At 42.2% G+C, this 18,193-nt stretch overlaps 1 protein-coding gene across 3 annotated transcripts in view; it reads right to left on the bottom strand.

The window, feature by feature from the left end:
• Oseg2 (intraflagellar transport protein Oseg2) overlaps positions 1-18,193 on the bottom strand; it is a 151,905-nt gene that overhangs the window by 32,935 nt on the left and 100,777 nt on the right. For all 3 annotated transcript variants that reach the window (XM_083143793.1, XM_083143795.1, XM_083143794.1), the window contains exon 22: positions 17,873-18,027. In XM_083143793.1, the coding sequence (XP_082999919.1) occupies positions 17,873-18,027 (155 nt within the window). The remainder of the gene's footprint in view (positions 1-17,872; positions 18,028-18,193) is intronic.

The following is an 18,193-nucleotide window of genomic DNA, read 5'->3' as shown; positions in this document are numbered from 1 at the left end:
GTAACAGCCACCACATCTGCATACTTGGCTACACGGAAGGTTTACAGGGAATCATTAGGAAAAGGATAGAATTGGTCTCTTTGTGAAGCTTTAAAGACTAGGGGGACAAGTCGCATCAAGGAATCGACCACGCGAACGTTCACTTTATGCTACTTGCTCTTAAACTCCATAAAGCTCAGGCTACGGAACTCACAACTGAGCTCGAACGTCGTGAGGATCGGGTCATTGCTGGGAAATCACTTGCACATTTATCAGCATAGGCACACTTCAAAATTTCCTCCCAGGTTTCACTCTCTGGTGGCAGTATTAGCCATTTCAGCTTCCATTCGCAGTCTTTAACAAGCATGAATAGTTCTAGACTTTTCTAGGGCTCAACCCCATTCTTGGCCAGCATGGCAGGCTACTCAAAGATGAAGTTGTAGAGGAAATATGTTCAATTTCTCTTCCTTTTTAACTTTTCAGGCACAAGGACTACCTGACAAGGATCGACAAAAGATAAATGCACTTAAATAAAATCTAAATAAAACCTAAATAACCTTCTTCATTAACCCGAGAAAGCCCAATGTCACCTGTAGGTGACAGCTTTTTAAGATATTTTTTTTATTGTATGCTGTGGCCGGGTATATATTTATTCTATGTCAAACTGTTCATTCACTTTTTCTCAACTGAATTTTTGCAATTTTGAACTGAGGGACATCTTGTGGAACTTTCTTGAACTATTGATGTAAAGATGGCTGCCCTTAGGAAGGACGACGCATCACTTGCTCCTGGAGAAGGACATTCAAAGACATCAAAATGGTAAGATGATTAGAAGTTTATTACTTTTACTTACTCTTTAAGGTTTAAGGTTTATGCCTGGTAAATATAAATTTTCTCCCTGAACAATAAGTTGGTGTAATTGTTGATTAAATTTGTAGTGTCACCTGTAGGTGACATTTGGAAGTCATAAATGTATAAAGGACTAGGACATAATTGCATTTTAGCGTTAATTTTAATAATTATAATTGTAGTAATAATATAATTACAATATAATATTGTAACAATGATGTAAAAATAATAACAATAATAAAATATGATTTTAATAATTTTAGTCCTCCAGTGAGTCATGATTTATAATTATTGTAAAAACAAGAATAAAAACATCGAGACTTGAAAAATAAACACAAAGAAAATGCTTTCCTCATCAATAATCATGATAAACCTTGGAGGTAAAACAATGCTATAGTATCTTATTCTGATATACACTGTTATGTTGTGGTATGTGTATTACAGTCTAGTACTAATAAAACAATAATAATATAAATTTTTGAACTTGGAATCTACTAACATTTCAGGTTGAATTTGGATGAAGCATTACAACTTATTGAAGAAAATGATGATGACATTGATGAGGTTCTTTTCCCACCTGATGATGATGGATTCACAGATGAAGACTGTGGGGATGAGAATTGCACAGATGTCAAGCAATGCTCCTCGCCGAGGCGGAAGTTGTCACAAGGAGTTATCATGATTCACAAGAGACAGCAACAATTGAAGAGACAACAATTGATGCTAGTCGAATCGGGAGGGCATGTTCATGGGTGGTATCGATCGTTTCGACCAGAACATTCACTCCTTGAGGGTCAGTTTCAGGGGTAAAAAGTTGTGGTTCTCCTTGTTTGCCTTTGGAATAGATGCAGCATGCCACAATGCATGGTTGATTTTCAAGAAAGTGAATGGCAAAAATGTGACATATTGTGATTTCCGACGATCACTGGTGGAATCATACTGCAGTTTACATGGAAACCCTCCATACAGAAGTCCCCAAATTGGTTCTGTGTCCTTGCGTGTACCAAATGAAGTCAGACAAGACATCAACATTGCAGTACATGTACAGATAGAGTGTTCTCAAAGAAGATGTGAACACTGCCACAAGAGGACACGGATAATATGTATGAGGTGCGATGTAGCATTACACATACACTGTTGGTACGAATTTCATGCACATACAGGAACAGGAAAAAGTGTAAAGTGTTATGTCAAGTTCTGACATTGTTAATATCATCTGTGTTACATAAAAATGAAAAGGGAGGTATAAAACAGAGATGTTCCATGGTGTAAGTTTCACGTTATGTTCATTTTGGTACCTTGAATGCCCAATGTCACCTACAGGTGACACCCCTGTATTTTCGAGCAGGATAATAAAATCTTTATTTTTTCTTCATTTTATTCCATTTTGATGCAAAACCAATAAACACTGTTAATATGATCACAAAACTCACAGAAATAAAGTCATGGGCTTTCTCAGGTTAACTCATAAACAATAAAACTTTGAGATTGAAAATAAAACCTAAAAGAAAATATAATAATAATAATAACCCTGAGAGAAAGTGTTTACTAACTTTTAACAGAGAATATCTAAGGGGGCCCCTTAATTGACCTTAAATCTTACAACCCGGAAAAAAAAGACCAAATTCCGGGGACTTAACCCCGAAGTAAAATACCGTCAATGGAGGCCACAATTACGTTATACATATTTTAAGTATTACAATTAACTTTATTCACCACTGGACTCCAGTGGAATCTCAAGGGGTTAAAGTTCAATTAAGATACTTATGTGCGTATTTGGCATAATTGTTTGAAAATCTCAACCAAATCTTACTCTGCTCTGTATGTATATAACTGTGATGTTAATATTTGAAAACTTAAGAAGCTTTCAAATAAATCTCCTCCTCCTTCGACAGAAAACCAGGAAAGTGTAAAATCTACATATAAGAAGTCTGCAAAATGTGTTTCTGTCAATGTTTGTAGTAATTTTCTCCCTGAGAGGTACAATAACACATAAAACGTTAAACAAATATAATGACTTCGATTCAACATGATTCAAAGCAGATGTAATTACTGCTAATACTATAGAGCTCACCAGGCGTTAGGTTTGGTGATGCTATACAGGGTGTTTCGTAAGTTCGTTTACAATGCTTTGGAGGTGATTGTACGAGTGAAAATAAGGTGGAAAAATCATGTAACGAAATTCCGGAAACGACTTTGTTGCCTAGTTATTGACGTTTGGAAACGTGGGAAAATGATTTTCCGAAGTGAATAATGGCAAAACGGGTGGAGAGAAGTCGTCAGTGTTGGGCGGTCCACTAAGAAATTGGGTACGCTCTTGCCAAAAAATCACGTGGCAATGTCGACACAAGGGATTCCCCAAAGGACGCGAACGAAGATGTTGACGAGAGTGGGGTGGGTGTGCGTTCTGCGTGAGCTGGTATCGACGAAAATTAGCATGTGTTGAATGGCACAAAAAAACAAAGAAAATTTCCTGAGCGAAGGGCACCATGACGTAAAAAAGAAAATAATGAACTGTCATAGGTTGCATACCCTGAAGGGCAGATGGGTGTCCGTGTGATCTGACGTTAAGTACCACATTTCCCGCTAGGGGCGCCAACAATGTAGGTTTCCTCATGAAGAAGCGCACGTGTCTGTACCATTCGTGCTTCAGGTGCTGTGCCAGCAGCAGTTTGTTAAACATTCACGGTTGAATGGAAAGACGTGAGGTTCTTGGACAGTAGTGTTGGGCAAACATTTGACCTAGCAGTGTTACGTGTTAATTCTTAGCCACAGCCCATCGTGTTCGTGTGAAGTGTACTAGTGTTAACGGCCATAAACACTTGTAGCCCGGTGTAAGGGATGGCTGCATACACGTCCCAAGAGCTGGCGGACATGCATCTGATTTATGGGGAGGCTGGAGGTAATAGCCGTGCTGCAAAGCGTCTGTATGGGGCATGTTTTCCAAAGAGGGTGTTACCATCGCACACCTTATTTCAAACTGTTGACACTCGACTTCGGGAAACAGGATCAGTGTTGCCACCTCGTCGAGAAGTTGGACGACCGCAAAGTGTGCGAACACGACGGTTTGTGGAAGATCTGATAACTGCAGTGATGGTTCATCCAGGCACCAGTACGCGCGCACTAGCCCACGAACGAAACACCTCCCATGTGAATGTGTGGCGAGTCCTGGCAGAAGAAGGGATGCACTCGTACAAATTGAAGAAAGTGCAAGACCTTTTACCTCAGGACTTTGGCCCACGTGAGGACTTTTGCCAATGGTTTGTTCATCAAATTGAAACTATCCCCAATTTTCAGAATACGGTACTATGGACTGATGAGGCTATTTCACGAAATCTGGTGTGTTCAATAGTAAAAACAGTCAAGTGTGGGAAACATGAAAATCCACATGCACTGCTAGTGGCACATCATCAGCACAGATTTGCAGTGAATGTGTGGTGCGGGATACTGGATGACCATTTGATTGGACCGTACATTCTCCCTGTTTGCCTATGTGGACCCACTTATCAAGCACTTCTCAGTGAGGTTTTGCCTGAAGTACTAGAGGACGTGCCCTTGGCACTGAGACAAAGACTGTGGTTTCAACATGACGGTGCACCCCACATTTCGATCGGAATGTGCGCCATTTCCTCAATACCGTATTCCACAACCAGTGCATTGGCAGGGGAGGGCATGGCCCTCGATCGCCTGATATTACGCCCCTGGATTTCTTCCTCTGGGGAGATATGAAACGCCTCATTTACGAAACACCTGTCGTGTCAGCCGAGGACCTCGTTGCCCGTATCAATGTAGCTGCAGCATCGATAGCAGAAACACCGGGGTTGTTGAGTCGCACTAGACAATCGTTGATTTGCCGTTGTCGCCTCTGCTTGGAAGTACATGGTGGACACTTTGAAAACCGTTTGTGATGAGGTTTCCTTCACATCTCCATTAAGCATACTGTGTGCCCTTCAGGGTATGCAACCTATGACAGTTATTTTTTTTGTTTTTACGCCATGGTGCCCTTCGCTCAGGAAATTTTTTTTGTTTTTTTGTGCCATTCAACACATGCCAATTTTCGTCGATACCAGCTCACGCAGAATGCACACCCACCCTACTCCCGTCAACATCTTCGTTCGCATCCTTTGGGGAATCCCTTGCGCCGACATTGCACAACATTGCCGCGTGATTTTTTGACAAGAGCGTACCCAATTTCTTAGTGGACCGCCCAACACTGACGCCTTCTCTCCACCCGTTTTGCCATTATTCACTTCGGAAAATCATTTTCCCACGTTTCCAAACGTCAATAACTCGGCAACAAAGCCGTTTCCGGAATTTCGTTACATGAACTTTCCACCTTATTTTCACTCGTACAATCACCTCCCAAGCGTTGTAAACAAACTTACGAAACACCCTGTATATTACTCTCATTGTGATACTATAAAGGTGTTGTTAGTTATCGATGACATCAAGACAAGAATCTGCAGGTTTCATATAGCTGGTTGATTATAACGTTATTATTTTGCTATAGGGTTTTTCGCTGAAGCAACCTCAATGGATCTGGCATAAAAGAACCTTTTATTTATTTTTAAAATTTCAACTATGCAGATATAACTGTTCTATGACGCAGGCAAATCATAGTGTATCAATGTTCAAGTATAGATCCTGTAAATTAAACAATCAGCATTTGCCTTTTATCAGAAGTCTTTGCTAAAATGTACTATTACTTTTATAAAGTCTCCTGCACTATTTTCCGAGACGACAATATAAAAGAAGTGACGATAGTGTCAAAATGTAGCCCATATGATGTATTGAGGATCCCTATGACGGCCATTTGGAAAATGCTCCCTCACCCCCCCCCCCCCCCCTCCCTTTATGGGGTATGATCAATGCCTCCAACCTTCAGACTTCAAAACTGAAGTGGTTTGAACAGCAACTTGCTATTATAAACAATCTTGAAAAAACGTGTCCCCTAAACATAGGCAATCAAGGTATTTTTCGACACTAATATGCATTTACAGAAGGTTGTTTGCTTTATATCCGATCATTTTTGATGGGTACTTACCTTAAGAGATACCGCGCCGCCACCACCGATCATGTTCTATTGGACCCCCAGCATTGTGGACTATCGCCCGGCATCACAGTTTCCATTGCAGCAAGCTCCGGCGCAGGACAGGCATGGGAATTCTGTCCCACTCCTCCCTGCAAGCGTTCCATAGACCATCCAGGGTGCACTTCCGGCGATGTTGAAGATGTTGTTTCAACAGTCCAAATGCGCAAAAATCCATTGGACTGGCATCTGGGCTTTTCACAGGAAAGTCTTCAAATGGAATGACACGAATTCCTAATTTCTCTGCTATTTCCTGATAAAAACATAGTGATGTTCTGGCGGTATGACTCGAAGCCTTGTCCATATGGATCATCACCTGGTTTGCGTCCATCCCATACAATTGTGGGATGTCTCTCCGATAGATAGGTGTCAGAATGGAGTCTTGGAAGTATCTGGCATTCACCTTCACGTTTTTGTCCACCTTGCGTATCATCAACTTACCCTCATATCCGAATCCCGTCACAACCATAAAGCCACCAGGGAAACTTTCCCTGAACTGAGGAACAACTGTCACGGTATGTGATTGCCCGAATGAGACCACCAGCAGTGAGATGGACATATGATTCATCCATTGTGACAACTTTCTTCCATTTGGACCCCGCCAGGTACTTTTCATACAGTTTCCTACAGTTTGTTTTACGTTCGGCAATGTGACGCGGTAGAAGGTGGTGAACACGGACCTTCTGCACATACTTCAACCTGAGACGCTTGCGAATTGTTTTGTTCACAGTTGACGGTGCGAGGTGAAATCTGTGGGCCATATCACGTTGAGTCGGGGAATTTTCTTGGCATGCCAATCGACGGATCCCCCTTCGCACTACGGGTGACACTTTGCTTGCAGCTCTTCTCCTGGTGGTTTTCGTGGGTGAATGTTTCGCAAGGAGAGCCTGTTGTGTGTAACGGGCCACAATAGCTTTCGCAGTAGTCACCCCGAGTGTTAACCCATTCTCACGACACTGTTTCACAATGCGTACGTATGAAAACTTAGCATGGAAAAGGGCCATTACGTAATCCTCCCATACCGGTTGATTTTCGGCGCCGTCATTTAATAACATTCACTACCAACACTCACGCACCTACAAGGTCAGACAGAACACTGCTCCCGCCAGCAGACCCATAGTTCCAGCATGATAAGCCAGGTGGCACCACCAAATCGAAAATGGTCGGATATAAAGCGAACAACCTCTGCAGAATGCTATTGTAGGTCTTATTGGAAAGTTTTCCATTCCTCTGACCAATAACAGAGATAAATCTTCAAACAGGACCAATAAAAGTTTGTTTACACCCTTTGTGTCAAAAGATATACAGTAGAGTCTCGTTTATCCGACCTTTGCTTATCCGACATTCCGTATTATCAGACATACCACAGGAATAAAAAAATCATCTATCGGCAACAAGAACTGCAAGTTGCAAGCGTGAGCGTAGTCTATTTTTAGTAGGGATGGGACCGATTAATTGGTACTCTATCAGTATCGGCCGATATAGGCATATCGGTGTATCGGTAAAATTACCGATTATTTTACCGACCCGATATATCGATAAATATCTGATAGTTTAGTGCAAAATTCTGCCATTTTTGTTGTAATTTTTACGGATAATCTCCATGCCCTATTTTTTAATAAGTAAATCTCTAAATATGCAATTTCTCTTCCACTGCAGTCACTTTGAAACACACATTTTTAAGGAGGTCAATGAACCTTTCAGTTCCTTCCAGGACCATTTCTAATTTTATATCGGATCGGTAGAATATCGGTTATCGGTATCGGTAAATTTTATATCGCTACTTTATCGGTATCGGTCAAACTTTCATATCGTCCCATCCCTAATTTTTAGTTTCTCCCGACTCTACGTACGTACTGTGTTTAACTTCAGACAATTCTGTAACTGTAAGTTCATTTTTCCAGTTATTTTTTTCTGTTTTGTTGTAAAACATGATTACTGTATTAGGTTCATAATGTGTAAAATATAACATTAGTTTGACGTTTAATAGGCTTTATCTTAACACCTCCCTATTATCTGACATTTTCGCTTATCCGATGTTCTGCCGGCCCGTTTATGTCGGACAAGCGAGACTACTGTACAAATAAATCTGACGCTATTTTGAAAACATCCACCATTGCTGACTAACAAGATATTTTAAATGCCTCCAATCTTTAAAATGATATTAAGATGGATATTAAACTACATTCCAAGTTTCATGCTTTTATCACTAAATTGCACAATTTTACACATATCCGCCGTACTATATGTGTGTTACAGTGCTTTCGTGTGCTCCGTGTGTGTGTTCAGTGATAAACAGCCATTATGGCAACACCATGAGAATTTGCGAGTCACCATTGGCTGACCTCTCAGCATACGCATGCTTTAATTGTTTGTTTATACTTCTACATGTTTTGAATATTCAGTGTATGGGTTTGTTTTTGTTGAATACCTCCATTTACCTTTTAATTGTTTTGTTTTTAATTCAAATATACTGTCTTCTACCCTTGACTGACCAGGCTGGGTACCCGTGACAATTTTTTTTCTAGCAGCATATTTACAAAAAAATAACTACCCTTCGTGAACCAATTTTTTGCCCCAGGCCGGTGAGCCGTATCACGCCGCAGGCGTGAGTCCAACCCAGGACCCCGAGCATCATAAATTAATAAGCTAATCACGTCATAAAAAGGGGCCCCAGTGAATAGCTGGAAAAGAGCTTCTTAAAAGCAAATCTTGCCAGCGGCTTCAGTGTAGTTGTATAACCAACCAAAGGTTGGGTATACATCCCCAATACATACAGGCAGCACTCCACTCCAACCAAAGTACAAGGCCAATTCAATTCAGGTAAAATTAATAGGAATAGACATTCCCAGATATGTTAAGATTAACAGAAATTAGGCCTAATTAGTAAAAGTATGATAAAACATCAAAATATTAAGTAATTAATAAGCCCCAGACCAAAATTCATTGGTTATCAAAGAAACAACCTTTTGTTGATAGGAGAATTCAGAGAGCACATGTTACTTTTCATGCAAATTTTTTATTAATACAGATATTTTCAGGATAATATTTGTGCAAGCACAAATTAACTTGCTTTCCCTGAAAATAACTCCAAGTCACACTTATATGTGCAAACAAACCACAAAAACATCAAAAAATCGATGTTTTTGGACAAAAGACAATCGGTCTCACAGCACCAGAGCCATCTGGTGAGAGTCAGTGGAACTAGCCCTGACTAGACTGCCATCTATTGGGCTTCTCAAGGTACTTGATGAAGGCAAGTAACCCAAGGTGCTGTGGACCAATCAGATGGCCTCATGGGCGTGGCTACCAGACAATGAGTCTGTGATAGCTTTTAACATGTGAGGAAGCCATCTTGATCTCACTTCTTGCTAACAGTTGGTACAGTTAACATCGCTCCAAGTTTTGGGCCAGAGTAGGCCAGTGGAGAGAGGACAATGGAGTCACCAGTGTGTGAAATATCCAATAAGGGCTTAGGAATAGTCCTGTAGGGTATAATATGAACGAATTACAGCACTGGAAGTGTCTTAAAGTGCATGGAACCAATATCCATGAAAATTCTGAAATTCTCAAAAGCACATGGTGAGGACAATGAGCCTCCAGGAAACCATGATGCTTTGTATCCAAAGACATCCATAATTAATCGGCACATCCTTTGTGATATAGCTCCCTGAAACCGTTCATTTGCAAGACAATACCCATATGTCTTAAGATACCGCTATATTTTTAGTGCAGACCCACAAAAAATCTCCCCATTTATAGTTGGAGTGACAAGTGTGCAACAAGGCCCAGGTGTGGTAAGGTGAATGCAGAATATGTAAGTACAGTGTTTTTATTACCCATTTTGTTGGTTCCAATTGTAAAAACAATCTTATAAGTTTGTGCAGTGCTTGTATATAGTTAAATGTATTAGTACCCCGAATATTAAATGTGTCTTTCCAACATCTTGATTTATCAATTCATATTTGGGCGGGTAAGTCCGGGAAGCGTACCTCTCGCTCCGGAATAACTAGGCTGAAAGTCCCTATGATACACCAGCAATCATTCCTCGGAATGGATGCTGGTCTACTGGGGACATCCTCCATGTTAATGGTCACTGGAGGACAGCATAGAGCTGCATGGGGATGGGTGCGTCCAGGTTGCACAGCAGAGTAGTTTCATAGGTTCAATCAAGCCCAAAGTGGGTGAGTAGGTTAGGTTAGCCTATCCTATTGTTCGGCAACATAACCTGGAGGCACGTATCCCTGGACCAGCCGCGTAGACAAAGCCATTCAACTCCCGAATCCATCGTCTGTCTTTATGTCTTTGTCTTTTGTCTCTTGCGCGGATCGCAAGATTATGAGACTCAGTACCGGCACCCCCCAAATATGAATACCAGATCAAGGTCGTTGGAACGGCCAGCAGGTCGTGGGTTCCCACCCAACGGTAGTGCAAGTACCAGTAGTAACCCCCAACTTGACCTCATTGTGGCAATGCTCCAGGAGCAAGCGAAAGTCTCTGAAAATGTTAGTCAGAAACTTGAGGCGAAAATTGATGTTCAGGGGAGGGAATTTGCCAAGGCATCGGCTGAAGTAAATAAGAAACTTGAAGCCGTAAGGACGGAATTCCAGGCCAGACTGGACTCCATCCACAATGCCACCACGAAGACCTCAGAATTGTTAACTAAACAAGTAGCGACCAACACCAATAGAATTAACCAAATAGAGGTCCAATGTAATGACCTAGAGTTAAGATTAGGTAGGGATTTTACACAAGTGTCAGGCCAGATTTCGCAACTGAGGGAACTCGTTGGCGAAGTGCAAGGCGGTGACAATCAGACCACCACAGCTCAGATTCTAGGGAGGTTGGATGCCCTAGAAAACATATGCAGAGAGCTCACTTGCAGTGACCACATGGTCACGATCGAGAACAGGGTTCTCGAGCAAGTGAGGAAGGAAATGCCGAACTGTCAGGCGGAAGGCCGCAGCTCGCATGTATGCATTTCCGAGGGCCAAGTCACTGAGCAGCGCACCTCCTCACAACAAAGGGTTGGTGAGGAGCAGCTGCCAGCAGAACAAAGGTCTGACGATGCAAGCCTGATGAGGATTCTTGCTTGCCTGGAAGGGATGGAGAGACGAATAACTCAGTCCGCCCTTCCACTTACGTCAGCCACCATGCCCGTCTCACCTGCACGGAATGTGTCTGTCTACCATGCCTTGCACAAAACCAAACGAAGACCTAAGGGTTACGAAAGCTCTGACCAGAGTAGTGGCTATGTGTCTCCCCCTAACAAGTACCACCCACTTGGTAACTCCCCGGAATCCAATTCCGAAAGCTCGGATGCCGAAGTCCGCAGCCAGAGGAAGAGGAAGAATCGGAGGAGGAACAAGAGCAAACCTAGGGTTAGGTTTGCTGATCTCAAACAGCTCCCAACCTTTAACGGGCAGGGGAACAGGCTGGCCTCAGATTTCGTGCAGGAGTTTGAGAGAGATCTCACTCTCCTGGAGGTAGATTTGGCGGATGCCCTCCAAATAATCTCGTTCTGTCTACGGGACGAGGCAGGGCAGTGGTACGAGAGGAACGAACGAAAGTTCAAGTCCTACTCGGATTTCAAAAGGCAGTTCCTCTCATATTTCCAAGGGGATGGGTGGAGAGCTTCTTCCCTTGCGAAGGCTCTCAACGAAAGGTATAACCCATCCCAGCACAGATCAGTGCACAAATATTTCTGGCGCCAAGTCAAAATGATTAGGCTTGCGTTGCCAGAAATCGCCGACAACCAGGTTTTCACCCACGTTGTGCAACAGCTGCCGCGCAGCTTGAAGGACCAGTTAATCCTGGCTCCCTTCGTCTCTCTTCAGGAGGTGGCCAACTCCATACTTCGGTATGAGAGTGTGCAAGTGCCACAATATCCTGAGAGGGAAGTTGCAAGGCCAGCACGACCCAATTACGGGAAAACTACGACTCGCATTAACCGGACCTATGTGAGTCGTGGTCAGGGTGAAGCGAGCGGTTCATCCAAAAAGGAGGACGCTCACATGTGCAAATCTGCGAGGGGCTCCCGGCCTAAGGAGTACCCAAACAGAACCAAGGTAGACCGGAGAAAGGGTGGAACGTCCCAGCGTAAGAGTTCCGCCAGCTCACACGGGTCTTCCGAGCATCTCGCTGAGGTGCATCCAAATGTGCACAACCAGGGAAACTAGGTAGGCAACGTCCTGACGTGGGGAAGGGCGATGCCAAACCTAAACCTGTCCCACAATGTTCAGATTCATGCAAGCACACTCCACTGATAAATCAATATCAGGCAGTGGGTGATTCAATGTTGTCACGTCTTGCGCAAAGAAAATTCGGGTATCCTGTCCAAAGAGACAGTGATGGTAATTACCACATCGGACTTTGCATATCTGGACAAACCTCAGCGCAGTTGCTCAGTGCTTTGAGAAGGGAAAAGTGTCTTCATAAAAATGTGTTATTAATGGTATCCACAAATGATATGCTCCGAGGGAAGGACACCAACCAGGTGTTCCGGAACCTCCAGGATATCATTTACACCCTAAAGAGGAAAGGTGCTCAGAAGGTCATTGTTCTGACTCCTCCACCAGTTCCCAGGTTAGCCAATGAGAACCGACACAGGTTCTGGGCCATGTATGACTCACTAATTGCAAAAATATTATCCCTTGATGATAATAGCAATGTAAGGGTTCTGGATTCCTCATCGAAATTTGTGCACAAGGGCCAAGAAATGAACATGTCGCTGTTCGAAGAAACCATGGGTTACGGTCAAAACATGAGACCCGACCTGGTTCACTTCAGCCCACGAGGTATGGATGCCATACTCAATGCACTCGATGAGGTAAAATGGTTCACCAAACCAGGTCACACACCCAAGGGTAAACAAATGGAATCTCAACAGAGTGAGATGAATGCCATTCTGCCCTATGAGCAACCCTCGGGAAACTAGCCTGTGCTATTCTCGCTGGGGGTGATGGTGGCCAGGGTGTAACAATTCCTACTCGGTTAGTAAGCATGGAATTTAATAGTGAGGAAACTCATTGATTTATATTTTTGTACAATTTTTACTTCCTCAAAGAATCATAGTAGATAATGGTCCCCAGTTAGGGCCAAGCAATTCACTCAGGGGAACACTTCCATATTCCGACAGGTGAACAAACCGAATGGGATCAGCAATTGTTCATGGCTGTATCCCGGACGGCCGAAAGGCGAAACAAAGCCAACAATAAGGTAAATGAATCACAGCAAAACAGAACTGTGATCAAAGTGTACGACTTAGTTTTTCTTAAATCCCATCTCCAAAGCAAAGCTCTAGAGGGACAGACCCACAAATTGTTCCACACCTTCTTCGGTCCATTAGTTTGTAGTGATCAGGTGACGGATAACATATTTAATCTTGTTCATTGTGTTAGCGGTAAGAGCCTACCCAACCAACATGTCAATAACATGAAGTTGTGGAGGTGTAGCTATAAGGTGTATAGTCATTACATTGAGAAGCTCAGACTACTACATCCGGTGTTAGCATCGAGAGTACCTCAAAGAAGTTAATTCAAGCCAAGGGGCCTCTGAATTCAACGAGGACTCAACCTCAATCCCGACGGGGTGCAGCCGTTTCCCTACGACTTGCTTTGTCTGTTGGTAAGACGAGTAACTGCGCACAAATGGCTCCACCCTCGTACCCTTGTGATACTTCCCCATGGAAACTGTAGATGTCTGCTCGTCAGCTCTACGTTTCTTCCTAAACCCGATATCAGTAGGACCTAGGAGAGAAGTACGCGACGGTACGGCTCCTGCGCTATAGTATTAGTCGCATAAGAGGTATTGGTATCCCTCTAGCGCATCCAGGGTAAGACGCACGGATAGGAGTGTACAACAGGTACAAGATGAGGAGAAAAAGCTACACATTTTTCGAACACTAGTATTAATATATGTTAAAGGTCAGAGGTTTTGTGGATGAGGTTCTGTCTGGTCTGTGACATTCACCCATTTGTACATAGGGTAGAAATTTTTTGTCAAGATCGTGTAAGGGATTATTTTATCATTGTATGCAAAAGTCAATTTCAGTGTTGTATACCAGAGTATTTCATTGTTATATACAAAAGCCTATTTTATTGTTGAGTGTAAGAGTCAATTTCATTGTTGTATACAAAAGTATTATTTCATTGTTGTATACAAAAGTATTCCTTCAGTATTATATGCCAAGGCAATTTCATTGTGGTATAAAGGGTAATTTCATTGTTGTCTACCCAGACCATTTCTTTGTTGGACACAAAAGTGAGTCCAACCATCATATAGAGGTTTATTTCCCTATGAGTACAAATCTATGCTAGATCACTCACAACCAATCAAGCAAAATATTGCTTAGCAATCATTGGGTATTTGCACTACCGATGGGTTGGGTTCGACCAAACCAGGGTTAGCAGTAATAAAAATATGCGAGCACCCCCAAACATATAGGGTTGTTTATAAGGAACAACCCAAAAACCAACAAGGGTAAGGTCAAAGCCTGCATGTGAAGTGGGGCCAGTGAGTACATCACTCCAACTCCCCCTCAGTGTCACCACAAAACCCCGGAGCAAACATACAAAAGTGCATGGTGTCATAGGCAGCAGCAGACCCCCAAGCATATTATACCAGGAACTAGAGACAATCTTTTCAGCGTTCCAACAATATGGGGAAGCAGGGAGTGTGTCAGGGGTTCGTAATCGAACAATGACATCCAGAAACGAACCACCATGACAATCCTACAGACTTCACAAAATGAGTGCATTCCACAGATTGTACACAATCCCAATGGACAGCCAGGTCGAAGCATTGTTCCGCCAAGCGAGCAACAAAAACATTTGATGGCCACGCAAAGTGCACAAAGCCAGGCGACAGCTATCTCCACCTAAGGAGATATTGAAGAACAATTGTGAGGTGATCAAATGTGGACAACATACCAAGGTGTATGCTGAACATTTTTTGAAGGTACTGCACCCTCAAGTGAATGAGGGGCAGAGACATTAGATACGTACCTAAAAACTACTAAGCAGTTCGAATACAAAAACTGTATTCAGTGCGGCAATAAGCAGATATAACATGAATGACTAAAATCATTTATTGAAAACTTTTAAGTGTGTTATATTAACCATGTATATACCGTCTAGGAAATCATTCGATATATCGGACAGAACAATATCTCAAACATAGATCCAAGTGACGGGCAAGAATAATTGCAAATTTATTTTCTTTCATGTATATGTTCTTTTCGGACCAGCATGGTCTTAACAATTCAGTGTGTATATAAATATTTTGTGTATGTATTTGGGTATAGTGTAGTAAAGGGTAAAGAAAAATGATCCGCTTCACGTATCCTTTTTCTTTTCCCGAGGGCCCGGGATATGTATAACCAACCAAAGGTTGGGTATACATCCCCAATACATACAGGCAGCACTCCACTCCAACCAAAGTACAAGGCCAATTCAATTCAGGTAAAATTAATAGGAATAGACATTCCCAGATATGTTAAGATTAACAGAAATTAGGCCTAATTAGTAAAAGTATGATAAAACATCAAAATATTAAGTAATTAATAAGCCCCAGACCAAAATTCATTGGTTATCAAAGAAACAACCTTTTGTTGATAGGAGAATTCAGAGAGCACATGTTACTTTTCATGCAAATTTTTTATTAATACAGATATTTTCAGGATAATATTTGTGCAAGCACAAATTAACTTGCTTTCCCTGAAAATAACTCCAAGTCACACTTATATGTGCAAACAAACCACAAAAACATCAAAAAATCGATGTTTTTGGACAAAAGACAATCGGTCTCACAGCACCAGAGCCATCTGGTGAGAGTCAGTGGAACTAGCCCTGACTAGACTGCCATCTATTGGGCTTCTCAAGGTACTTGATGAAGGCAAGTAACCCAAGGTGCTGTGGACCAATCAGATGGCCTCATGGGCGTGGCTACCAGACAATGAGTCTGTGATAGCTTTTAACATGTGAGGAAGCCATCTTGATCTCACTTCTTGCTAACAGTTGGTACAGTTAACATCGCTCCAAGTTTTGGGCCAGAGTAGGCCAGTGGAGAGAGGACAATGGAGTCACCAGTGCGTGAAATATCCAATAAGGGCTTAGGAATAGTCCTGTAGGGTATAATATGAACGAATTACAGCACTGGAAGTGTCTTAAAGTGCATGGAACCAATATCCATGAAAATTCTGAAATTCTCAAAAGCACATGGTGAGGACAATGAGCCTCCAGGAAACCATGATGCTTTGTATCCAAAGACATCCATAATTAATCGGCACATCCTTTGTGATATAGCTCCCTGAAACCGTTCATTTGCAAGACAATACCCATATGTCTTAAGATACCGCTATATTTTTAGTGCAGACCCACAAAAAATCTCCCCATTTATAGTTGGAGTGACAAGTGTGCAACAAGGCCCAGGTGTGGTAAGGTGAATGCAGAATATGTAAGTACAGTGTTTTTATTACCCATTTTGTTGGTTCCAATTGTAAAAACAATCTTATAAGTTTGTGCAGTGCTTGTATATAGTTAAATGTATTAGTACCCCGAATATTAAATGTGTCTTTCCAACATCTTGATTTATCAATTCATATTTGGGCGGGTAAGTCCGGGAAGCGTACCTCTCGCTCCGGAATAACTAGGCTGAAAGTCCCTATGATACACCAGCAATCATTCCTCGGAATGGATGCTGGTCTACTGGGGACATCCTCCATGTTAATGGTCACTGGAGGACAGCATAGAGCTGCATGGGGATGGGTGCGTCCAGGTTGCACAGCAGAGTAGTTTCATAGGTTCAATCAAGCCCAAAGTGGGTGAGTAGGTTAGGTTAGCCTATCCTATTGTTCGGCAACATAACCTGGAGGCACGTATCCCTGGACCAGCCGCGTAGACAAAGCCATTCAACTCCCGAATCCATCGTCTGTCTTTATGTCTTTGTCTTTTGTCTCTTGCGCGGATCGCAGTTGGGAAGTTCCGCTGATATAACACTACACCAGAAAAATAGGAAAATCGGTAAATCAGCATTATCCTCAGAAATCATGGTTGGCAAAGGATGCGCTGAAGTCAACTGAGTTAACGATCGAATGTTCAAATTCCAAATAAATAGTCCGTGGGAGAAAAGCTTGTTCTTAGTTGCCTTTAGATTTTCAGCAAATACAGTAATTACATTGAATTAGGTCTTAGTAACTGAGCTCCTAAATAGTAGAAGTGAAAAGGAAAGGAGAGAAGTACAAGCGAAAGTGATCGTTTAGATATCAGGATTACGTTAGAGCAGTTTTGCCAGAAACCGAGTTACGCTCCCTAGTTGCATTTTATTACAGGTTAGGACCCCGTCGAAGTCAGGACCGCCAAGGACAAGATCTTTCAAAACGGCTACAGGTAACGAACATCTCCTATGTCTTTCCTCACCCCGCCTGTTCGGTCAAGTGAAGTGTTTTACATAAATGTGCATGTGTTCTTAATTCACTGGGCAAGCCCCCTTGCTTGTTTGAGTGTTGATGTTGCTCTTCAGAGTTGTACCCACCCAGCTCTCGCTGCCTATAAACTTCGAATACCAGGCTCTCACATAGCCCATCTACGATCCCTAAAATCTTAGACTTTAGACGATATCACACCCTTGGATTTCTTCTTCTGGGGGTATGTCAAAGATTGTGTTTACCGCACTCTTGTTCCAGATGTTGCTACTCTTCGAAGAAAAATAACGGAGAGAATCCAAACTATGCTGGGGCGTGTATGGGCAGAAGTGGATTACCGCCTTGATGTTCTGAGAGCAACTAGTGGGGCGCACATTGAGGTGTGTGGCATATAAACGTAGAGAGTTGTAGTTCATTTTGCAATCAACAGCATTGTTCTATTGCATGTAGTTTCCAAGCTATGCTTTTGTAACGGTACCGGGACTTTATGAACACCCTGTATTCATAATGCTAGTAATTTTCAGTTTACTTACATTAATACAGCCTCCTTTGGTTTCTCAGCTTTTATAAATTCTTTTTCAGCCTCAGCAAATTTCCCATCATCTTCTAAAGCCATGGCGTATTTATAATGGATGTCCGACATCTTATGCTTCATTGCAGTTCGAGCCAGGTCAAACGCAAATTCAAACTGAAAATAATATCAAATATTAGAAGGAAATAAATTTAACACTGTGTATGAGTTACAGACAGGGTGGGAAAAAAAAACAAGATTTTTATTTAAAAAAATCATTTTTGATGATTTATTTATGTAAATCGATTTCTTTTAATTTTTCAAAAACATGCTTAAAATTGCC

Source organism: Lepisma saccharinum, chromosome 22, assembly GCF_977018435.1.
Source record: "Lepisma saccharinum chromosome 22, izLepSacc3.1, whole genome shotgun sequence".
Lineage (NCBI taxonomy): Eukaryota > Metazoa > Arthropoda > Insecta > Zygentoma > Lepismatidae > Lepisma > Lepisma saccharinum.
The sequence above is the reverse complement of the archived record's forward strand: the minus strand, read 5'-3'. Positions and strand labels throughout refer to the sequence as shown.